Consider the following 24,548-nt stretch of genomic DNA (forward strand, 5'->3'; position numbering starts at 1 on the left):
ATACAAGGAGGCTGGTTGTGATTTTTTTTCAAAATTTATGAACACATAAGTCTATAGGAATTTTAACATAATCATAACATTTTTCAAGACCAAATTATCATTTATCTAATTTGAAAAAACTTTATTGTCATTCTCCCTTTTTAATACGGATATGAAAAATAAAATTTAAAATAAGTTGTTATTTGCATTTAATTTAAATAAATAAAAATTCTAAGTATACTAAAACAAATTAAAATTTTTTCAAATTTTTATATTTCTATTTTATTTTTATCTTTTAAAAATAAAATATCCCTATGCATCTCAAAGGAAATAAATCTAGTTAATGTTGTATTGAACTTCAATAAACTGACACATAAGTATAAAAAAAAAAAAAATCTCCAGAAAGAGCAAAAAGAAGAGAGTAAATTTGACGCAAAATTGAAAGTCTAGATCTAAAATTGTCTCCGGTCAAAAAACAAAAAGAACCAAACAAGATAACATCATCTCTTTTAACAAGACAATATTATTACTTAAATTGAAATTTTGTAAATATTATTATCGATATTACTTCTTATAATTTTCTGATATCAAACCCATACAACGCACGGGATCCGACCTAGTTGAACCGAACATAGTGTAAAACATCCAAAATACTTAGGAACATACAATGCATACATGCCAATACATCTTGAGCTCAAATTCTCCTAACCATGAGAACGACTCCTTCCCCAGGTTCTATAACCAGTCTAAATGCAGGAGAATGGCGATAACTTGAAGAGAGAGAGAACTGAAACCTGAGCAAAATCAGAGATAAGATCACCTTCAGTTCCGCCATCGCAAAATGCTGGCCAGCGCAGATCCGAGCTCCGATGCCAAATGGCAGATAAGCCTGAGGGGTCTTGCAAGCTTCCATGATCCCATTTGCAAATCTTTGAGGGTTGAACATGTTGGCATCAGGTCCCCACAGTTCAGGGTCTTGCTGTAATAATGGGATTGGAATCTGAATGTTCATTCCTTTCGGAATCGAAATACGTTTCAATTTAATATCTTGTAAGGCTGATCTTATAACAAATGTTGCCGGTGGGTAAAGTCTAAGAGTCTCTTGAATCACCATAGTTACCTGCAGGCATGTCAGTAATATTTTAATGCAAGTTATCGATCAATTAGCATGCTCAAGATGAAAATAACAAAAAATTCACTTGCATGATATGCATGCATGTATGTATTTTAAATATTCTGGATGACTTAAAAGTTTTATGCTTCTTTGGTTTAGCTCAAAAGAAGCTTGTCCCCATTCAACTTCTAGCAGTATTTGTTCTTTTCTTATCCTTAACTATTATATAATATTTTAGCTATTCATATAAATTAAAATAATCATATCAGAGTTTAAATGCGAACAATCTCCTTGTCAAGAATATTTTTGCCTTTGTTATAGTTTCATAGTCAAGGCATAGTCAAGGCAGTGATGATTAAGTGGATGAACTTGACATTCCAAAGGTGAAACTTTCTTCCTTCATGTAAGAACTTTGAGCAAATCAATTGACAACTTGATTCGTTAACTCAGATGTTTCATTTCAGCTTTCATGGGGATCTCACACTACTGGACTTGTATAAAATTCTTGTAAATCTATTTTCACAACATTCGTTTAGCCTTACTAACAGGAGAAATCAGAAATCCTAAATACCATCACAACATATACTATGATATCAACAACAAGCCTTATCCCACTCGGTGAGGTCAACTGTATGAATTATATGATGTTATTGTGCTGTATCATTTATACTATGATATCCCAAACATAAATAGACATAACATACTAGTTTATCAAATGGTTCTGAAGTTCTAAACTGAAGTCAGAACATGGAGTATATTTCCAATTTTCAACCAAGAATATGCAAATTTAATTTAATGTCATTTTGGTTAATTCATAGAAAACAGAATTAGTTTCCAAAGCACAAAACATAAGATATATAATATTTATCATACTTTTATTATCATTGTGTTCATTCTAATTTACTTCTTATTTCTCTCCATCAAGTGGACAAAAATCTTTAATCAGAAAAGCAAGTATGTATAGCTCAGTCTCATAAATACCGTTTTCAAGCTTCTAAGCATGGTTGCATCAAAGGTGCCATTTCCACAAACTTGAAGCACCTCAGCTCGACAGCGATCTTGCCAATCTTGGTGTTCTGCTAACAACATCAATGCCCACGACACTGTGATCGCCGTCGTCTCCTGTCCAGCAAAATATATGTTCTTGCAGTTATCTACTATGAACTTGTCACGTGAGATAGGATTTGATAAGAGGTCATCACCACCACCATCCTCATTACATTTTGTAGCACCCTCCATTATCATTTGCATGAGATCCTGCTTATTACCAACCATGAGGCGTTGGTTTACAAGTCTTTTAATCATTGAGCTTATCTCTTTATCTAATGCCCATATCTCTCTGTTGCTTCTTGTTGGCAGGTACCTAAAGAAGTTCATTATAGCATAATTGTCATTTTTGTTATACCATATTTGTCACTAATGGCAACAATAACTAGAAGAACAACTCATAATATGGAAACGGTGTATTTTTCATTATTTAACTATACATATAGCATTGCATAACTTCGCTTCTATGTCTTAGGGTAAGTTCGTTTCATTTTTATCATATATCTTATCACCAGTCATGACATGCTTAAAGATAATTCAATCCAAGTATCCTATCATATTTGTTTCATTTTCATCATTTATCATTCAAAGGAATACTTTAAAAAATTGTACTAGTTACTAAATCAGCTCTGCCTATATATTTCTTTATAGCTGATCCCAAACCTGAACAAAAGAAAGAGGGTCGTATTAGGTTCATAAGAGAAAGCAAAACTTAATAAAACCTTTATGACAAGGATTGGCATTTTAACCTCATGATAGAGCCAATAATTCAAGTGATCTGAGTAACCAACTTAACTCGTTGTAGCAGTTACAAAACCAAAATATAGAAATCTGTACACTTCAATATTTTTACTGCGTGTAATAAAGTTGATTTTTTTTTTTAATAATTAAAACGAGATGTGGATTTCACAAACAGTCATATTCATTTTCAAATGTATAAAGTTAGGGAATCTGATTTAATATATATACATGCATGGAAGTATCAATGCATACCGTAGTCCCGGAATTCCAACAGTTGATTTGGACATGAGCTTCTGAATAAATCTAAGCTTGGTGAATATTTCTTGGCCTTTTTCATAGCTGCTTCCAAAACAGGCCTTCGCAATTATATCAGCCGATAAGCTTCTCAAATCTTCATCTATCTTTATCTCTGCAACCGCTTTCTCATTATGATCAATTCTTGCCTCCCATTTCCTCACCATCGTATTTGTTGATTCCACCATCAAATCAACCATCCCCTTTACCATGAGAAACAATTTATATCTCAATTTTTTTGCCACAATTTATATATTATTAGTATATTTAATTTTCCAGGTGACGAATTGTTTTATATATGGAAGATTATTCCTAAGCAATGAAAATTCTATTTATATTATATCAATGAAAAAAGAAGCTTTGGCTAGGCTTTGTAATAGTTACAAATATGAATTACCTTCAGCAAATAAATGGTTGAAACATTTAAAAAAAAAAAGATAGTGAAAATAATAAAGTAATTGGATTGTTGCTTGGGGAAAAGATTAGATATTTAGAAGCAATTATCTAACATGATGGTAAAATTAATGGAAATGTTGCACATAAGATACAAGTTAGGTGGTGCAATTGGAAAAAGGCTAAAAAACTTACATGTGATAGAAAAGTATCTAATAAACTTAAAGTTTTATTGAATTGCTACAAGACTGGCCGTATTATATAATAGTGAATGTTGGGCTTTAAAGGGCAATAGGGGCATAAAATTGAAGTAGCATAGATAAGAATGTTAAGATGGATGTGCAAGCATACACAAAAAAATAAAATACGAAATGAGCATATACAGAAACAAGTAGACCTACTGGGGGAAAATGGTAGAAAATTGTTTGAAATGATTTGAACATGTTTAGAGAAGACTATGTGAAGCATCAGTGAGAATAGTGAAACATATAGCCTTGAACTCAATAAAGATGAGTAAAAAAAAAAAAACAAAGAGAACACTTTGAAGTTGTTGAACAAGACCTCATAGTTAATAATATTTCTAAAAGCTTTGTTGACGATAGAGTAGAATGTTGTGCAATCCATGTAACCAACCGTACCTATTGGGATAAGGCTTGTTCTCCTTCTTCTTGTTATTATAACTGATTACCCTACCTATTGGGATAAGGCTTATTCTTCTTCTCATTGTTGTTATAACCAAGGTACGTAAAACCGGACCGGTCATTGAACCGATTATGATTACCCTACTGGGTCACGAGTTAGTGGTTCAATCAGGGTTGAACGAGGGGTTGAACTAGTGGCAAACCGGTCATGATTAAAATAATACAATTTAAATAAAAAGACATTAATTATAAAAATTCAACCAAATCCAACCACTCAAAAGTCTAACAATAATAAAATGCAACACTTTAAATATTTATCCTTACAATTACAACCCTTCAATCTCAAAGTCTAGAGAAGAGATGGAGACAGAGCTGGAAAAGAGACGAAAATTGAGCTGGAGAAGAGATGGAGAGTCAGAGACTAAGCTGGAGAAGAGATGGAGACAGCAGAGACGAAGATAGAGCTAGAGCCTGAAGAAGAGACGGCGATGAGCTAGAGAAGAGACGCCGACTAGGTTAGGGCGAGAGAGGAGAGATACAGACAAAAGGCCGAACTGAATGTTGTTTGGGAATCTGGATTGGACTTCGTGTGCTCTACCTTTAATTTTTCATTTTTTTGACTTCAGTTTCACATTTTTTTTTGTTATCTTATTTCTGAACTCAGCGCTCTGGAAAATCAAAAATGAAAAAAAAAACCCAAAACGACATCATTTTAGGGGTTTTATCCGAAAAAATAATAACACGATTAACCCAATCAACCCACTGGGTTATCCGGGTTATATCGGGTCGACCAAGTTACACCGGTTCATTTCCTCACTGGTTTAGGAGTAAACCCAAACCGGACAAGAGATCGGGTCACCGATTTTCAGGTTGACCCGGCCGGTCCGGTCGGGGTTTCAATACCATGGTTATAACTGGTTACACAATTACCTTTATTTATTTACATGCAATATGTGTATGCACACTTTGATGGACAAGGGTAGTTGTATAACTACTCCTTCCAGTCCAAAATCTAGGACATTTCGCCAAAAAAAGTCAACAACATTATTTTTTTCTTTTTTAGAAATACTTTTATTAATTGAATTGAAGATAGAGATTATAATAAAAAAAACTTAATGATAATTAAAATATACTATGTTAATTGGAGAGTAATCTTAAAAAGTAGTGATAAGTTTTTTCCCATTTTAATGGTACAAATCACTTTTAACTAATTTTTTAAAATATTTTGGGATATGTTACCTTAAGGATTGCTTTAATTAAAAATAAAATAAAATAATCAAGCAAAAAATTCTGAAGACACAGAACGTTGCAAAATTATACCTTAACCTTATCAAGGTATAGCTGAGGAGCAATTATTTTCCTTTGGTGGGCCCAAAGAGGCCCACTTGATGATAATATGCCTAGGCCGAAGAGTGGCCCATGATCTTTGGATAGATAAGAAGGCTTTCCAAGATCCAAAGATGTGTACAAGCTCACCTCCTTCACCATCTCTGTATCTTGAACCATCAAGAACGGTTTGCTTCCACGATAATACAAGCATATGGGCCCTGCATGCATCATACCATCAATCATATTAATTAATATGTCAAAGGGCAAGTAATAAAGCCGATTTTGCTAAGTGTTGAAGAGAAAGAAACAAGAAGAAAATGAAATAACAGTACTAATCAATTATGAGAAACAAGCACAATACAAATCAACCCTTATCTAAAGGGAGATAAACCAAACATCCCCAAATTATGGGGGAAAACAAATAAGGGATTACACAATACAATAAACTTCTTTATATATATATATATATATATTTAATTGGTCACAAATATTTTTTATTAAAAGCAATTTTGTTTGAGGCACAATTGAACACTAAATATAGAGAATTCGAATCTTAATTCATTATGGTGTGAAGGAGTCCTTCTACTAGACCCATCCCTGTTGGGTTACGATGAGATAACCTTGATATAGGGTTTAAAATTAGTGACCAATGGACAAGGCCACATTCCAATACTCCTTTTAGAAAGATTTAAAATTTGTACTTGTAAAAAACATTAAAACATTTAATTAGATTTTGGCCCCCTCATCTTTCACTTTCAATTTGGGCCCCAGTTATTAGCTCCTAGATTCATCTCTATTACTAACAGCTTAAGGTCATTAATTCTAAAAACAAACTAATTACCTTAACAATTTTAACCTTCCAACGGATATGCCAAAGGTGTGAAGTGTGATACTGTGATTTAAACACACCCTGGTTGACGGTGATGGCGGAAATCATCAATCTCTTACAGCGTGGACTGTGCAGCTTAGACACGTTTCTCATGGGATGAATCAAGTGGCAGACTCTTTTGCAAGGAATGGAGTCACTCAATCAGAATTTTTTGAAATGGTTCGTAACTGTGTGAGGGCCCCGGTGCTTAATGATTGTTTGAGATTTCAATCCCCATATTTAGTTTCATGCAATGGGCTTTACCCCTTTTTTTTTTCCAAAAAGAAAAAAAAATCAATAGAGGATTGCGACAAGCTGTGTGTAATTTTATAAATCATAAATAATTTATATTTTAACATAAAGGAAGTAGCGGAATTTCCCGCCATCCGTCACCACTCACTCCCCAACCCCAACGCACCTCTTCTCCCACAGCCGTCTTCATCAAATCAACAAAATCGAAAATCATAAGCTCAGATTTCAGTCAAAATCATTAAAATCAAACAATAAAATCAATAAATCCATACTCCAGAATCAATCGCTCAACAAAATCATTTGCTCATTCAGTTATCTAACAAATTCATTTAATCGAGCGATGAAGTTAGTGAAGAAGACGACATCATCATCATCATCATCGAAGAAGAAGAAGAAGAAGGCATCGATAGGGAAAACAGTGGGGGGGGGGGCTTTCGTTGCAAGAAAGTAGAAAACACGCGGAAACCCAAAACAAAATGAATTGACTCCGATGTCAGAACAGACTCCACCAAAACATGCAAAAGCTTAACAGAAGAAAAATCGCGAGAAAATAGAAAACGTTACCGTATTGGTTCCTCCATTTGGGCAAATGAGGGAACAAAGTGAAGGGCCAGCGATGACAAATAGGGGATGCTTCGGGTTGAGAACGAGACTGATCATGAACCTCCTGAAGAAGGGATTTCATTTCTGGAACATTCCCGAAGAAAAAGTGAGGAAAAGGACCATAGATGCCTTGCGTACGAAGGCTTTCTCTCGTCAATCTTGGCTTCAGAAACAACGCAACCAAAGCATGGAACGCCAGCACGAACAATCCTCCCAGAATCACTGTCACTAAGATCATCATCTTCTACTTCTCCTCGTTTATGTCGCTCCCACTGCTCTCACGTCTAACAACTTGCTTCTTGCGAAAGGAAGATGAAATGGTTCACTTTAAAGTTTAAAGTGAGCAGCAACAGGGAGTGTGAGGTGAGTAACCGATGGGCGTAAGTTAAGATTTCAATATGCTTGCCAGCTAATATCGTTTCAATATTCCGTTTATGCCCTCAACCAACAAGCCACAATGTATTCCGAAACGGCCAATATATACTACTATTATATTATTGTCTCTCTCTTTTTTTTTTCCAGAAAATTAATCAATAATCAATTTATTAATCAACATCCATCCGCTTATATTTGTCGTGGACTTGTGGGACGGTGGGAGAATATTCATTCGTGAATTACTTTATTATATTCCAATCTTTTTTTTCCTTTCATTTTTTTATTTAAATTTAAATTAAATTTAGTCTTCATCCCCAAAAATCTATATATATATATATATATATATGCGTGTGTGTGTATATATATATATATAAATAGGGTTAGCTTTGATATGTTTCTTACAATCTATGTTTCATGATAATGGTAGAACCATATTGATTTGAAGGGTTGCAAATGCACTTGCTCACTTTAAAAAAAAATTATAAGTGAAGCATATAAAATTTATAACTTTGCACCTCTATTTTTGATATTTTGCATCCTCTAAATTAAATGCAAAATATTTAAGTTCAAAAGCTTATTAAATATATAATATTTTAATAACCATGATAGGATATGAAGAGTACATTTATAATAAAAAGCTATATCAATTTGTTCAATATAATTTTTTAAAAAAAAAAATGATGATAAAACTATTTATGTTATTATAATTTTAGTCATAGCATAATTATTATCTTTAAAAAATAATTTTTTATTAAATTATTTTGCATCCTCTGATTCTGGGTCCTGACTCTGTCACTGCTTCACAATGTCTTTCTCTTGATTTTATGTTTCAGTGTTGGGTTTAGATTCAGGTTTGGAGGTAGTTTTGAATTGATCAATTATCTATATATATATATATATATATAACAAAGGAGTCGTTACTGTTTGTACTACCCTCAATTCTAAATTATAAAACATTTGTGTATAAATTTATGGTTCAAAATATAAAACATTTTAAAAAACAAGATTTTATTAATGATGTTTTTCCAAAATTGCCTTCTCATTATGTTCTCTCAGTTTAATTTATTTTTTTCCACAAATGGAGTATTGAATTAAGGAAGTTTTTGGAACTTTATATTTTTTTTAGAAAAAATAAAGTTAAAAATTGTATTTATATGAACTTTATTGGTATATACAATTTTGTTGTGTCTTGTAAATTGAAACGAAGGGAATATATCTTTTGTCTTTCTTGAACTATATTTAACTACTTGAAACGCAAATCCACCCATTTAAAAAAGATTTATATATATATATATATATATATAATAAGACTAACATCCCAAATTTTAGACCAAGTTAATTAAGGCTAATCAAGTGTAATATAGGAAAAATAAAGTTGACTATGTTGGATTATGGATTGGGGATGATCATTGAGCTCATGGGATGTTTTGATAGGCTTGGAATCATGAACCATGGGGTATTGAAACACATTGGACCTAAGAGGAGAAAAACATGGAATTGGGCTCTTTATACCAATTTGATATAATTAGATCAAGCTCATTGAATAGAGGATGAAAGAAAAGAGAAGGGAGTGATAGAGAAGAGTTTGAGGGCTACTAGGGTTCAACTTCCATGACTCTTAGGAGTGATTTGGGAGCTTGCTACCACCTTGGGCAAGTTTCTAACTCTTTCCTCTCCCTCTCTACCATGATTTTCAATTAGGGTTTGTAGCTGATGATGGTGATCTCTATTTAGAGGGGTTTTTGACTAAACTCATTAGTTTTATTGGGACTAGTAGAAGTTGTTTTAGGTTTCTAAACTTATAGTTAGTGATTTAGTAGAGATATATGAGTGGGTCATAGTTTTTGGACAAACCTTAAAAGCAAAAGTTGTTAGTTGAGGTGTTGGGAGTTATAAATTGTTATTGGTTGAGCTAAGGGGGGTTGTTTGAAACTAATAGATGTTTGCTGATGATTAGGTGATGAAGAAAATGAAGAAGGTGAGTTGGGAATAGTTAAAGATAGTTGTAAATATGTTTGTATTAGATATTTATGATAATTGTTGGAAATTTTAGACTAATCATATTGAGCACTATTTGAGCACAGAGTTAAGTTCAAGAAAGCAAATCATCAAGGGGTAAAACTTTGGTAATCAAATGTTTGAAGTAACTAGAAGAAACTAAGTCTTCCGTTTATGCTTGTTTGGTTGATATGCAGGATTGTAAAATTATAAAATCTAAATTTGAATGACTCATATCATGTATAGATGTTTGGAAAATTTAGATGCAAGTGAGATCAAATTTGTGAAAGTGATATGATTGCTTTTATAATGAATATCATTTACTGTAATCCTGATTTGGAAATGTGATATTATACATTGAATGTGAATATGAGCATGATTGGCTTCACATAATCATAATAATGAATAGGAGTTCACATTAGGGGGAAGTAAATCTAAATTCCATGTGGTACTAACTAACACCATGAGTAGCACCAGTATTTGGTCTTGATTTGATAGCCGTTAATATCATCCTAGATTGGGTATAGGATACGACTCATAATGCCTTTAAATTTAAGATGGGAAAATATGTGGTTGAGAGTGAGTGTAGTACCTTTGGCTTAGTCATCCCTATACTTGTGAACTTAGGTTAATCCATTCACACTTGAACATAGCCTTCTTAGTTTTGAAGCCCACAAATTCAATTAGAGGTAACATGAGGATATAAGAGAGATTAATGATCATGCATGTTATTCATACATGTTGATTGGTTTTATCTTCCCACTTTCCATGCATATTTATTGATTTGACTTACATGTGTCTGATTTGGTTGGCTTTGGTTATTGTACTCGCTTCTCTATTAACATTTTCCAACATATATTGTTAGTAGAAACAAGGGAGAGGCATTAGAGGCTAAGGACTAATAGTCCTTCTTTATAATTCCTTTTATTTTGGAATATTGTCATGTGTAAAGATAATTTTGCTAACTAAGATTTTTATTTTTGATGCACTTCCACTATTGGTTGTTGAATATGTGAACTATTGTATTTTAGGCCTATGGTTGATGTGTATGTGGCTATGAAAATCAAAGGGAAAGAGAGAGGGAACATGAAAGGATAGGAGGAGAGGAGTTATCATTGCTCGGGCAATCAATTTTAGATCCTTGGGAGATGTTCTTAGCTCCATTTCTACCATAATTTCTCTTAGTATAAATCATAGAGAAACTGAATTAGAAATTTTTAAGGGGTTTATTTCTTATCCTTTAGTAATAAAATGATACTCAAGAATCAGAATAAGATTTTACGACTAGTTTAGAAGCAAGTAATAAAGCTTTATAGCTATAAGCATAATTAAGCCCTAAATTAGTGGTGAAAAAGGTATGAAATTGGTGTGAAGTGTTTTGGGAGTTGTAGAAGTGTTGAGAAGGTTGAATAAGGAGGTTTATACCTTTATTGATCAAATGAAAGGAAATAATTGGCTAGTTGATATCAATTGTGATAATTAGTACTTATAGTCAATTTGATTAATTGATTAATAGTTCTAATCTATGTGGGTAGATTGTTGTAGTGCATGTACTCATTATGAAGAGGGGATTAGCTTAAAGAAGTGGTGGTGTTCTAATTGGGTCTCCACAATCTTCAAGGCAAGTGTAACATCTCAAAAATTTTAAGACTCAGATTTATTTTAAAAAAATAAAATAAAGTATCTATAATTAAATTAAATTTTAGAATAATTTGATAGAGGCTCAGAGTTTGAATTTTTCTTAGCAAAAGTTTAGTTTTATTTGATTTTTAACTATGGGACAAATTACCAAAGTCGACCCAGCTTTTGTGCTATAATAAAAAATGTTAGGCCCTTTATTATAATTTTTTCCAAAGTCTTATATCAGCAATTTAAGAGGAAAAAAGAACGTAGAAACAAAAATTGAAACAAGGAAAGGAAACACATGAGAGGGAGAGAGGAAGTAAAGAAGAGAAAGAGAAGAGTTAGGATTGGATCTAAAAGGTTCTGCAATCGTTGCGAGCTTGGCTACACGATAGGTAAACTCCCTACTTCAATCCTCTTCCCTTTCTTGATTTTCTTCAATTTTTGGAAGAGAAAAGTTCTAAATTTTGATCCCAAAGGCTTTATTCTTGTAAGTTTTTGTTTCTTTGGATCTTAGGGAGGTTGTTTTATGTTTCTATATGGTGTTCTAATGTTTTGAGTGGATAATTAGATGAAAAAAGGTGTTTTGGGCACAAATAAACCCCAAGAGGTTGGGTTTTTCTCTTCAATGATTTAAGTCTATTGATTTAGTTATAATTTTGCCATTTGAGCCCAATAAGTTTTAAATTAAGGTTTGGTTTTCATTATAAGGGCTAATGGTGAAAGTTGGTGATACTAAGTAAAGGTTTTTAATTGATTAAAAATTATATAAATTAAAAATTAGCCTAGTAATGGCTAATAAATGATTTTGGTGGTTAAGTGATACTATGTGAATGATTGGTTTAATATATGGATATTAGGATGGATTATGACTCATTGACCTAAGTCGTGTGGTATGAATTATAGTTTTCATTAATGCTATTTGTCATGATAAGTGATGTGAATCACTTATATGTTGTAAGGATTGTTGGTGGAATATGTTTGGAAGTTAAGGAACAAGCCGAGTCTTATTTTGTATAAGAGAAACCCTTTTGGTACCAAAGGGTTGAGGTAATAGGAGAATTTATATTTCTTATTACTTTGTTTTAGTTATTTTTGAATAAATATTACTAGCTATCATGCATTACATGTTTTAAAAGATTAAATGTCCTTTATAAGGGGTTATGGGGTACTACTTTGATTATAGTGCAAATATGTTTTCTAATTATTTAACAACAATGTTTTTATAGAAACAAGATTTGTTTACATGTATTGTAATCATAAGAAATAGAAGTTGCACTTAAGGAAGTGTAACTAAGTAAGGTACCTTAGATAGGCTAAGGAATCGTTTAAGGGAGATTTATAAATGTTATACTATTTTAAAGTGTTGAAGTGGTCAATACTTAGGAAAGGTAGACACGAATAAAAGACATGATCTCGTTGGAAGTTCACTAATGAAAAGGTGTGAAATTTTGATATTTTATAGTATACTGCCAGTACTCAGTGTTGCTTTACATATTATTGGCTCAGTGCACTAAAGCAGTTAGTGTATTGAGTGTTTGACACCTCTTAATGGGGAAGGGAATCTGACATATGAAATGTGAGGTTGAGTACCTAGGCCAAGGTAGCCCTCACATGGAGAGTAAGTCGGGTTGGCTCTGGGAGAGAGTTAACTTTGACTGCTCAAGATTCGTGTTGAAGGGGCATAGGTAGTTCAGTGGATTAGATCATGCCTTAGATTATGTTTTGTGCCTGTGGAGGTATAAATAGGTATAAGGTTTACCTGCGAGTTAAAGAGTGTTAGGGGGCATTCTGTTAGTCATGAAAGGCCATACCGGCCTATATCATGCATTCATGCATGTTAAATTGCTAAATTATATATTATGTTGAATTTATTATTCGTTTATTCGATTAATGTAATAATCAATGTAGATTTCTCTGTTATTGAGACTGTGGTTGTCTCACCTCTTTCTTTTCAATATTTTCAGGTCCAGGTGAAGGAACCAGTGGAGGATGGGGAAAGGAGCAGAGTTAGGGGTTGTTTGTGAATTGTAAAGTACTGCAATCCCTTTCTTTTAAGCAAATCTATTGCAATGTATTTAGGATTAAGGTGCTAGTAGGATATAATTATGTATATGTGTGTGAGTATGTGTGGATTGTATGGCTTGTGTATGAATTTTTATTTGCTTGTAGACTTATGGCTAGGAAACTTGGCTATGGTGTGTGGTTTTGATGGATTTATTTAGTAGACCAAGTTTAGATTACAAGCAAATATTTATTTTAGTATATATGTGATTCCATAAGCAAATACAAAGAGATTGCATTGCAAATGGTGTGCTATGGGCAAACATACACCTTGGATAGAGAGAGTGGGTGTGTGGGTCCCACAGAGATCTCTGAGCCAAGTGAAAATGTTTAGCATGTGTATTCATATGTGTATATGATATTTGGAATAATTTTTGACCACTCTTGTGTGATTTATGCATTTTGGGGGTTTAGGGTCCATTTTGAGAAATGGCACCCAAGTGGTCAAATTTTAGTATAAACGGTTTTTCTATCATTTAAATGTTCTATCAGATGTTTTTAGTTCTATTTGACATGTCCAAAGTGTTCCCACAAGGTTGTGACCATTATGATGAGATTTGGACAATTTTGAAAATGGTTTTTACTAAAAAACTGCACTTTTACATCCGGGTATTCAAATCTTAATTCGACCGTTAGATTTCTCTAAAATTTAGGTCATAAGTAAAACCTTTTATAAGCTTCATGTGGGCTTTGGAATTACATCGATCTGATACCGGACGGAGAAACAGTGCACTCCAAAATTTGGTCCGGAGGAGCTGTCATGACAGCAACATTAATAATGTTGCAACATGCACGAAATTCAATCCGTTCGTTGGATATTTTTAAAATTTGGTGTGCTAATAGTACTATTTAAAAGTGACATGTGGGCTTTAGAATCGCTGTGATCGAAGGTCGGATGATAAAATGGTACAACCTGAAAGTTAGTTCGGAGGTGCTGTCATGATAGCAAAAATGACTAATCTTTTAACATATATAATTTTTAATCTGACCGTTGGATCTTTTTGAAATTTGGTACACTTATAGTACCCTTTAAATGTGACGTGTGAGATTTAAAATCACTTCGATCGGAGGTTGAATGGTAGAACGGTGCCTCCCAAAAGTTGGCTCAGGAAGGCTGTCATGGTAGCAATTTAATGATGTCATAACAGCATCTTTTTATTCCACTTTCATTTAGCTTGCTTCCATGCACTATAGGTAAAACCTATAATTTTTTTAAGGTTTTAAATGATTTATTTCTTAAGTTGGTTAGAGGATCAACTCCTTAACCACACTTAGTTTATTTGAATTATGTGATTTTTGGATAACACTCGAGGCAAGTGTTACAACAAGCATCAAATATTCTAGCACCCACACTAAGTATTGGGAGATCACCTCAGTGTAGTATTTATGGTAGATTTCATGGGAGAAATGTTGGTCATGTTTTAAATGTAATAAGATGGGCCATTTAGTGAGACAATGCCTAAAGGGTAGAGTAGAGGCGGCAGAGTAGTTTTTTACCATCCTTGTTCGAGTGTTCGTCATGACATAAGAAGAAGCTAGAGCCTCTTTAAATCTAATTAGAGGTGTGATTTCTGTTTGTGGACACCCAGTAGAGGCATTGATTAATTCTAGTACAACCTATTTCTTTATGGCTGAGAAATGTGTGGATAAATAAGAGTTGACTTTGCAAGAATTGCCAGTGCTTATTAGAGCAATTATGCCTTTTTAAACTACTAGTATCACAAGTAGAGCTTATCAAAGTGTGGAAATTTAGTTTGAGGACAAAATTTTTGTAGTTAATTTGATTTGTATTTCTTTGAAGGGAATAGACATAATTATTGGTATGGATTGGCTATAAGTGAATAATGCTATATTAGATTATACTAAGAAGATGGTTTCATTGCCAATGTTTTCTTTAATAGTAAGGTTGGTTGACTAGTCCAAGTTCTTATTGATGGTTAGCGTTGAAAAGTTGATTCGACAAGGTTGTGATGCTTATATGGTTTTCTTTACTTCCAGCACCATGTACGATGATGGTATTGAGAAAATCAGGGTAATAAGTGAGTTCCCTGAGTTATTTTCGGATGAGATAATTGGATTACCTCCAAAAAGGAAAATAGAGTTTAATTATTTATGGTTATCATAACGGTGTCTTGTGTCTTATGTTTTATGTGTTCTATAATGTTAAGAAGGACATTACACTACTAACTTCCCTATTCTTGAGAAATCTTTATATAGGATACAGGGGAAACATTTAAAGGACCCTCCCTTACATACTTTAGAAAGTAAAAAAGAGGAAATTAGAAATGGAGAAGGAAGGGAGCTACAAAGACATCCTAAAGATCTACCTACTAGTCCTTGCAAAAGTTCAAGCACTCATATATTGAAGTCAAATTGGAAAGTCCCTTGCTCATTCTAAGGGGAAGATGAATGTTAGTTGGGATAAGAAGTTATCTTTTGATTTAAGAAGATAAGGATTCATACAATACTCAAAAAGCATCTCTTGATTTTGCAGTAATGTCTAGCTATAAACATTAAATGTAGCACTTTTTAGGAGGCAATCCAATTTTTTTTATTCATTTTTCATTGTTATTTTAATTTGTTATTTTTTTAATGTTTGTTATCTAATAGAACACATTTATTAGACACTTTTCTATGTCAATTAGGACATTTATTAAACAATTTTCTATGTTAATTAGGACCATTATCAAGATTTTATTATCTCAAAGTGCACAAACATTGTATTAGAATTAAAAATTTGCCTAAGTATCTAGGTTTTGTACACTAGGGGTAATTTGGTCCAAAAATAAACTTTTGAGAAAATGTATGAGAAAAATTGATAAAATGTATTTTTAGTGCAGAAGAAGAGTGGTCAAATTATATTTTACAAATTTATTTTAGTTTGAAAATAATTAAATAAAAAGTCAACACTTTTTATTGACTTTCTCAAATGTGCTTGTTTGACCTAGTTTTAGGTTTGCATTTATGTAAAAATTTTTATATAATTTTTGCATCTAGGAACATGGATATTTTAATAAATTATCCCTTCTAAATATTGATAAAAATATATAGTTTAATTATATTTTGTGATGTCACATTTTATAAAATTGAAATATGTGTATTTTGTGACATAGGTGATATATAACTTGTGCATCAACTAGGCAAATGAAGTCAAAGCTTCATTAGGTCAAAGCTGATTCATATTAGGCATGTTCCTTTCTTAATTGGTGGAATAGATTAGTTTAAAATGTAGATAATGTATGGGATTAATTTGACACGCATTGGAATCATCCACGAGTCAATAGGAGAATGTCACCTACCAAGTGGACATGTAAGAAGTGATTATTTTCATAATTAAATAGGTATAGATTTTGGTTTAGATTTGATCATATTTGTTAATATTTCATATTTATTTAATTAACATTTATATATTTTTCCCTCATCATTTAATTATAAGATAACAAGAAATTTTAATATAAGATCTACTCATATCTTTTTTTTTAATATTACACATGAAAATTTACAAAAAAGGGGAAAGAACAACAAGATTGGAGAAGATAATAATATGGGTCAATACACACACACACATCTATAGATGAGGAAATACGCATGTAATTGCAAGAGGAGTTAAAGAAAAAGCAAGGAAAAGATATGGGAAAATGATAGAAAAATCTATTTAAAATAGCTAATTAATAGATTGGTCCCATAAAATAATATAATTCCCCTTAGGTCCCTTGGAATCTTTTTGTTATTAGAAAATAAAATAAAATGATCAAATTGCCCTCAAAGTAAATAAAAATCCCAATCCTCACTGAAGAAAATTCCTGCGTGTTTGGGCTCTGATTAATGTTGTTCATGTTCTCATCTCTGCCTCGTGGTATTAGTTTGTCTCCCTCTCTCTCCGCTTCTCTTTCTCCTTCTCTTTCTTCTCCTTTCCTTCTTATTCTCGTTCTGGCATTCCTTTTTTTTAAGTTTCTGTACATGGGTTATTTGTTTTGATTAGATACTGCATGTGGGTATATATTAGCATGCAATCTTCCTCTGTTGGGTCTGTTGTATGTGAGTGTATTTCCTCTCTTTCTTGAAATTTTCTCCTCCCATATGTGATAGTTAAAGTTGATGTGGGTTATTGTGTGTAAATGATTGAGGTCTTCATTTTCTCTTCATGTTTGATGCTAAAAAACATAGGTACTGATACTTACTTAATATAGATAAATGTTAGATGATAAATAATATGTCATTTTTAGTTCTATTGTGAATGCATAAAGCTAAATTTGTAAATAACAAATACAAAGTTGTGAATATAAGAACAATAGTTGTTATTGGATAAAACATAATAGATATGTGATCATGATGTTTAAAAAATAGGCATGTTGATAAATGACTATTTCATTATTTTAGGTTGGCATGAGAAATGGCTTCTTCTTCTTGTTTTGGAAAGGAACTATTTTGTTATTTTCACATAGAGGGATATTTTGTAAAAAAATATTGATACAATATGAGAGGGAGAGTGTGAGGGTGAAAATGATAAGAGAAGGGATGACGCTTGAAGAATTTAGAATAATGATATCATCTTATTTTGGCACTGACACTAATTTGAGCGACATAAAAATATACTTTGAGATATGATGAAATGACCCTTATAGACCTTCTTGATAATGGTGGAATTGCTACACTATTTGAGTATAATGTTGGAAGTAGTCATGTATATATAGGTTGTAAAGAAAATGGCAGTGGAGAAACAACAATTGAGGAAGCACCAATGTAAGTTACTATGTTCAATTCCTCTAAAGAAAGTTTTCATTTGCTATAGCATAGTTGTTATTTTAGTAATTGAAGTTGTGATTGTCAATGCAAGTGTAAATGAGATATGAAGTTGCATGGATTGTGAATTTAGGATGGAGCAATTCTTGTCATTTTTAGATCCAAACTCTCCTTCTCCTATTAAAGATCATGATTTCAAATATATAGCCTTTGAAAGCGCAGTAGAATATGTAACCTACCAAACTTGTAGAGAAATTCTAACATTACCATATGGAGTAGAAAGTGCACCTATACCGATTCCAAAGCTTAATTCTTCTAAGTGGAGGGATTTGATGTCAAGTGTAGAGCAGACCTTTCCCTACGTTGAAGCGTTTAAAAAAGCATTGTACAAATATAGCATTGCTTATAAGTTTTCATACTAATATAAGAATAATAGTACAAAGAAGATGAGAGTGAAATGGGACATTAAAGGCTACCCTTGGAAGATCACAGCATATGTAGTAGGAAAGGAAACTTCGTTTCTACATATGAAGACATTTAAAAATGAGCACATACATTATGCATAAAATAGTTTGATTGTTACCTGTAAGGGAAGTTCAAGTCTAACATCATGTATTGTACTTGAGGATGTGAGATCTCATGTAGAGAAACATCCTAATGACATTAGGAGAGAGTTGTAAAGAGAATATGGTGTTAATCTAACTTACTGAAAAGCATACAAAGCTAAAAGGAAGGCGTGGAAGAGATCCATGGTAGACCCGACCAATCTTATATGTTAATTCTATGGATTTGTGACTGGTTAGTGGAAATGGACCCAAAAATAGTTGCTAAGTGGGCTGTAGTTGATAGTAACAAGTTTGAGTATGTCTTTATAGTTTATGGCTATTGTATAGAGGGATTCATGTATGGTGCAAGAAATATATTATACATACATGGTAGTCATCTAAGTAATCCTTATGAGAAGATTTTGCTGTCAGCATCTACTTATGACCCTGATAATAAGTTATTTCCTTTTGCTTATGCCATTGTGAAAGGGAAGACACTTAAAGATTGGACTTGGTTCTTATACATAGTGAAAGAAATAATAGGCTCAATGCAACTCACAATAGTTTTAGATTGACACATTGCCATAATAGGTATTGTTCAAGCTATCTTTGGAGGCGAGCAACATGTATTTTGTTACCATCACATTAAGGAGAATTTTAGTCTAGAATTTTTGAAAATTAATAGAGGTAAGAGAAGGACAAGTGGGTAGGGCAAGGATGATACATTAAACTTGCTTGATGGCATCGCATATGCAAGGTTTGAGGATGACTTTAATGAAGTAATAGGAAACATAAGAAATTTCAGTCAAGAATTGGCTCAATGGCTTGAAAATTATAGAGACATTGATAGGTGGTCTTTATTTAAGTTTCTATACAAAAGATGGGACAATATAACCATAAATCTTATAGAGTCATTTAATTCATAATGGTTACTGAGAGAAGGCATGGTGTTGCATAGTTGATTCATAAGCATAAAGAAAAGGTAGCACGCAAAATGTATGCATTCAAAATGGCTCTTTCTACTTGGAGAAATAGTGTCGGTCCAAAGATTAAGGCAAAACTAAGAGACCACGTGGTTATAGCTGAACAAATGTTTGCAGAGCATTATAGAGGAAATATGGTTTGTGTACATACTGCATATGAGGACTTACGTGTTGATCTTGTCTTACATGAATGTAGCTGTGCAGCATTGCAAATGTTAGGGATTCCTTGTCTATACACTTGCTCTACTATCAAGCTAACACATGGCAATGTGTATAGTTATGTGGAAGATTGTTACAAAATTATCGCACAAGAGAAGATATATTGTTGTAGCATGATTCCTATTGTTACAAGAGATATGCCTCATCCAAATGACTATAACATTCCAAATATTAGGGGCCAAGTCTTCCTCCAACCTAGGAGGCCATGAACTTCTAGGAAGGAGTCATAATTTTAGAACAAGAAGATTTATCAATGTTCACTATGCCATCAACCAGGCCATACACGTAAGATTTGTAGGAATCCTAATCCAATCTAGGATATGATGTAGATATGACACCCTTTTTGTGCATAGTTTGTGAATTCAACTATCTTTTATCCTGTAAAGATGACTATTGTTTTCTTGGATTGTGAATATAACAAAGCCGAAACTTCTTATGTATAGAAGATTCAACCCTTTATATATTTTTGTCAAAAGGGTTGTAGGGTATTTTGATACAAGTTGTAGATGTGTAACTGACAATAAAACCTTAGAGTCATTTATATTACTTTTTAAGGTTTTATTGTCATTGAAATTAATAAAAGTTGTTATTTGTTAGATTAGAGTGGTATTTCATTTCTTGTTGATTTAGTCAATTTACAGATGGTATTGATAAATTGTAATTCCTTATTATATAGTTGCGAATATAGGAACAAAACTTATTAATAGTGGAACCAAAGTTGTGAACAGGGTGTTGCGAATTTCCAACTCTCATGCATCTGGACTTGCATACCAGGACTTGCGAATGGCTTATAAATTGTTGCGAATATAAGAATAAAATTTGTTAATAGTGGAACTAAAGTTGTGAACGGGGTGTTGTGAATTTTCAACTTTGATGCTTGTTTAGACTTGCACACCAAGACTTGCAAATGGCTAATAAATTGTTGCGAATATATAGACAAAACTTGTTAATATTGGAACCAAAGTTGTAAATGGGGACTTGCGAATTTCTAACTTTGATGCTTGTCTAGACTTGCACACCAGGACTTACGAATGGCTAATAAATAGTTGCGAATATAAGAACAAAACTTGTTAATATTGGAACCAAAGTTGTGAAGGGGGACTTGCGAATTTCTAAGTACCAAACTTTCCTTGCTGATTTGTTTTCCTTAATTCTTTTATTACTTTAGTTTACCTACGTTTTATATTCAAAATGAACTTTTGAAAATTAAAAAAGGTAAAAATACCAAACGCACTTTTATATTGATAACAACCTTTCAATAAAAAACCAAACATACTTAATTTCTGACTTTTTCATTACACTAGTAAAATGAGTCAACTAACAAACTTACAAGAAATAATATGTTGAATAGATTAAACTTATCATGAAATAATTTAATTTTTTTTAATTTTAAAATTGTAAAAAACTGTATCTTTATAATTACTTAATTATTTTAGTTATATAATTACCTTTTTTAGTCAAATATCAAAACTATAATTTATATATATATATAATTACAATTTATTTGACTACAATCTAACTATAATCTAACTATGATCAAATTGATCAATTATAAACTAACTTCATTCATTAAAGGCAACATTAGTATCAATTGGTATAGGCAATTACAAACTATGATCAAATCTGATCATATAAGATTGAAGGCAACATAGCAGCCTTACAGTTATAGGCATTATGCTCCAGCCAAATATGTCAAAGTATTGCTAAGAGAACACAAAGCCTTGTGATCCTTTTTTCATGAGAAAATAAATGAGAAAATAAACATTCAGCTGTATTATCAATTCTATTGAGTACCACACAAATGCATCAAAGTATTGCTAAGAGAACACAATATATATTAGGGGAAATGGTTGTGTTAGGTAGCTGAAAGTTAAATATGACATTAGTGTCAATTCTATTGAGTACCACACAATTGGCATTCCCCATTCAAGAGGTCATTACACATATTAACAAATATTCAAATAGTGGCTACACCTTTATACACTAAGTAGTCATTGACAAATATTAACATCCCTCTTTATATATTAAAGTGGCTACCCCTTTCTCTTTCTTGTCTTCCCTTCATCAAGTAATTTCAAGGCCCCCTTCTTTTTTTTATTTCCTTTATGATTAATCAACCACCACAAAAGCTCAGTCTTGAAGTTAATAACTTCCTGCACCAAAGAAGGAATAACACACAAGTTGAAAGCATAAACATAAAAAAGAACAGCCCTGATATAAAAAGAACAACATCAGAGAAAATGCAAGCGTACATCAGTGATGTCCTGTGACACTATGGGATCCCTTGTCTTCAACCAAATCATGATGAGAATTCCATAATCTTTCCTACAAACATGTAGCATATAAATAATAATCACAATTGGTTAAAGGAAATAAAGGCACTACATAAATAAGATAAGCTGTAACAATAGGTGGAGAATGCACGGATTATCTTGTTGGGGTACCGAAGGCCAAATAACATCAGCTATTGGTTTCTTCCTAATCAAGCTTGGGTTCACCAACTTAATGATGTTAAAGAACCTATTTCACTATAAAAGAAACAAATTTATATTATCAAAACAACATGCACACAAGACACACCAAGGATTGACTAATAGACCATACATATGCATTTGCCAATAGTTTTTTTACATTTAAAGCTCCATCCTTTTTCCTTTTCTTTCTCCTTGGTTCAAGACCATTATCCCCCTTTAACGAGTTGAGGATATAGAAGTTCAATGTCTTCAGCTCTAGCACAAAACACATCTAATGATGGTTCACAAGAGGTAGACTGATGATGAGATTGCATTCAGCTATATTGTATCCTACATAGTTAGGCAGGATATCCCTCTTATTCTTTGCTGCCTTCTAAATGAGGAGATTTGATATCATTTTATACTATAAACAAGAATACATTATGCAACAAACTATAAAAAACAAAACATAGTAAAGAGGACATTTTAAATTTAATTTCATTAGAAGCTAACCATGAAGTCAATATCAAATATATGATGATAGACTAGACTTGAGTCCTTGATATCACTTATTAATGCATGGCACAGTATAGTCATGAACTACAACCACTAAGGAGTTCATGTTATTTGTACATTACAATGTGTAAATTATAAAAAAACAAATTTCGACACTATCTCACCCTGTTACTAATTCACTACATTCCTCCCAAACATTGAAGTTTATCACGGGTGAGATATTGATCATACACTTCAACCAAGATCCTGAAATAGGAATAATAAATAACTTCTCTTAAGCTGTTGGAAATGAATGAAAAATTAGGCAACAAAGACTACTTACTTGTCACCTTCCTCCTTTTTTACATATGTGTGATACAATTGAAAACAATTGTTGCTTTTCATCAACCTTTTTCTTTATCCTATTCACAAGCTTCGATAGAACGTAAGGAGACCTAATAGTTGATATTTTTGTCCTTGTAGATCTCCTAAGTCATCAATCACCGTCATCTTCCTTAACTTCCTCCTCTAATTTTTACCTCTTCATTCTCTTCTTAAGAAGATACATGAATTGGAGGTGATAAATTATCAGTTTGTTCTTCTCCTCCTCCTCCTCCTCCTCCTACTTTATCACCTTTACCTTCCTTTTCATCATCATCTTCTTCTTCATCTTCTCCTTTCTTCTTCTTCTTCTTCTTCTTCTTCTTCGTCTCCTCTATGTTCTTCTTCTTCATCACCTCCATCTTCTTCTTTTTCATCTTCTTTAAACTCAGAATCTGTCTTGTCTTGTTCTTGGAGCTCAAAGGTCGGCTTGTCTTCACTATCATATCCTACCTGGTCATCTTCTTCCTCAACTTCAATACTTGACTTGCCTTCCCCTTTAATTTTTAGGATGCTTCCCTTTTCGTCTGCTCCTTTTTGAACGCAGATTCGACATAGCAATTAATCTTTGGTGGTTTTCTTCAATAACCTCTATCATTGTTGAAAATAAGTCTTTCAATTGCTATACATTTACAAAATGTATATAGAAAAAACTTGTTTTAAATGCTATTTTGTCTAAACAGTGAGAAATAAATATCAATTCTAGATATGATGTCGTCAATCTCTTCTTGGTAACGGTGGAAGTAGGATCTCTTGTAGAAGCACCATAAAGCAGCCCAATATTACTGTCTCTCTCCTTTTGTAGTCTTTCCTTGGCTCTGCTATCAGTCTAATATTGGACAGCAATTCTTAAATCATGGTCACTTGTTTTGACCAATAGGAAAAGCTCAAAAAAATTGATCTATATGAACATACATATAATTATCACATCATACTTAGTATGAACGCATTACAATGAAAAGAATATTATAAATTCATCTATACATCCCACTAGAAAGTACAAGCATCCTCCAATGTTTACAATCCTTTCCTTCTTTTTCCTCATTTGTTTCAAATACTATTCCAATTCGTCACACAAGTCATTTAATATGTATCTTGACCAATTGAAGTCTTTCAATGCATTCCTGGTGCAATACATTGCCTTAACTATCTGCTCATTGACATTAGCACTAGCACTCAAACATAAAAATATTCCCAATGTGTACAACAAAAATAAAAGCTCAAAGTTTTCATCTTCTGCTCTAGATTTAATCAATGCTAATATCTTCTTATATGGCATTTTATAATATTTTTCCCTTAACCTCAAGAATGCTTCCTTTTGATCATCCACCTCTATTGACACCCTATCCCTACTAAAAGGTAATCCCATTAATGTGTGAACATCTTCTACTTTCATTTCTTTTGAATT

The 24,548-nt window shown here is 32.6% G+C and overlaps 1 protein-coding gene across 3 annotated transcripts; it reads right to left on the reverse strand.

Annotated features, from left to right (window-relative positions):
* Positions 1–502: 502 nt before the first annotated feature.
* LOC129310088 (cytochrome P450 714C2-like) lies at positions 503–7,616 on the reverse strand. 3 transcript variants are annotated; one of them, XM_054951928.1, is made up of 5 exons: positions 7,223–7,616; positions 5,536–5,756; positions 3,134–3,378; positions 2,075–2,456; positions 503–1,099 (listed from the first exon to the last, which is right to left on the reverse strand). In XM_054951928.1, exons 1-5 carry the CDS (start codon positions 7,500–7,502, stop codon positions 674–676), a joined length of 1,554 nt encoding a protein of 517 aa, XP_054807903.1. In that variant the 5' UTR covers positions 7,503–7,616; the 3' UTR covers positions 503–673. The 3 variants fall into 3 exon arrangements, with proteins under 3 accessions (XP_054807903.1, XP_054807904.1, XP_054807902.1); XM_054951929.1 differs by having other exon boundaries at positions 5,686–5,756; positions 7,223–7,615; XM_054951927.1 differs by having other exon boundaries at positions 5,530–5,756; positions 7,223–7,614.
* Between the last annotated feature and the right edge of the window lie 16,932 nt (positions 7,617–24,548).

Source organism: Prosopis cineraria, unplaced genomic scaffold (genome assembly GCF_029017545.1).
Source record: "Prosopis cineraria cultivar Desert tree isolate PC_DT_omini unplaced genomic scaffold, ASM2901754v1 PC4, whole genome shotgun sequence".
Taxonomy (NCBI): Eukaryota; Viridiplantae; Streptophyta; class Magnoliopsida; order Fabales; family Fabaceae; genus Prosopis; species Prosopis cineraria.

What these genes read in the sequence shown, in the direction of transcription:
- LOC129310088 (XM_054951927.1), bottom strand. Translation starts at nt 7,502, where the DNA reads ATGATGATCTTAGTGACAGTGATTCTGGGAGGATTGTTCGTGCTGGCG. An exon ending in CAAATGGAGGAACCAATACG is followed by an intron (nt 5,757 to 7,222) that starts GTAACGTTTTCT and finishes TGATGCATGCAG; the next exon opens with GGCCCATATGCTTGTATTAT. An exon ending in TATACCTTGATAAGGTTAAG is followed by an intron (nt 3,379 to 5,529) that starts GTATAATTTTGC and finishes CTCATGGTAAAG; the next exon opens with GGGATGGTTGATTTGATGGT.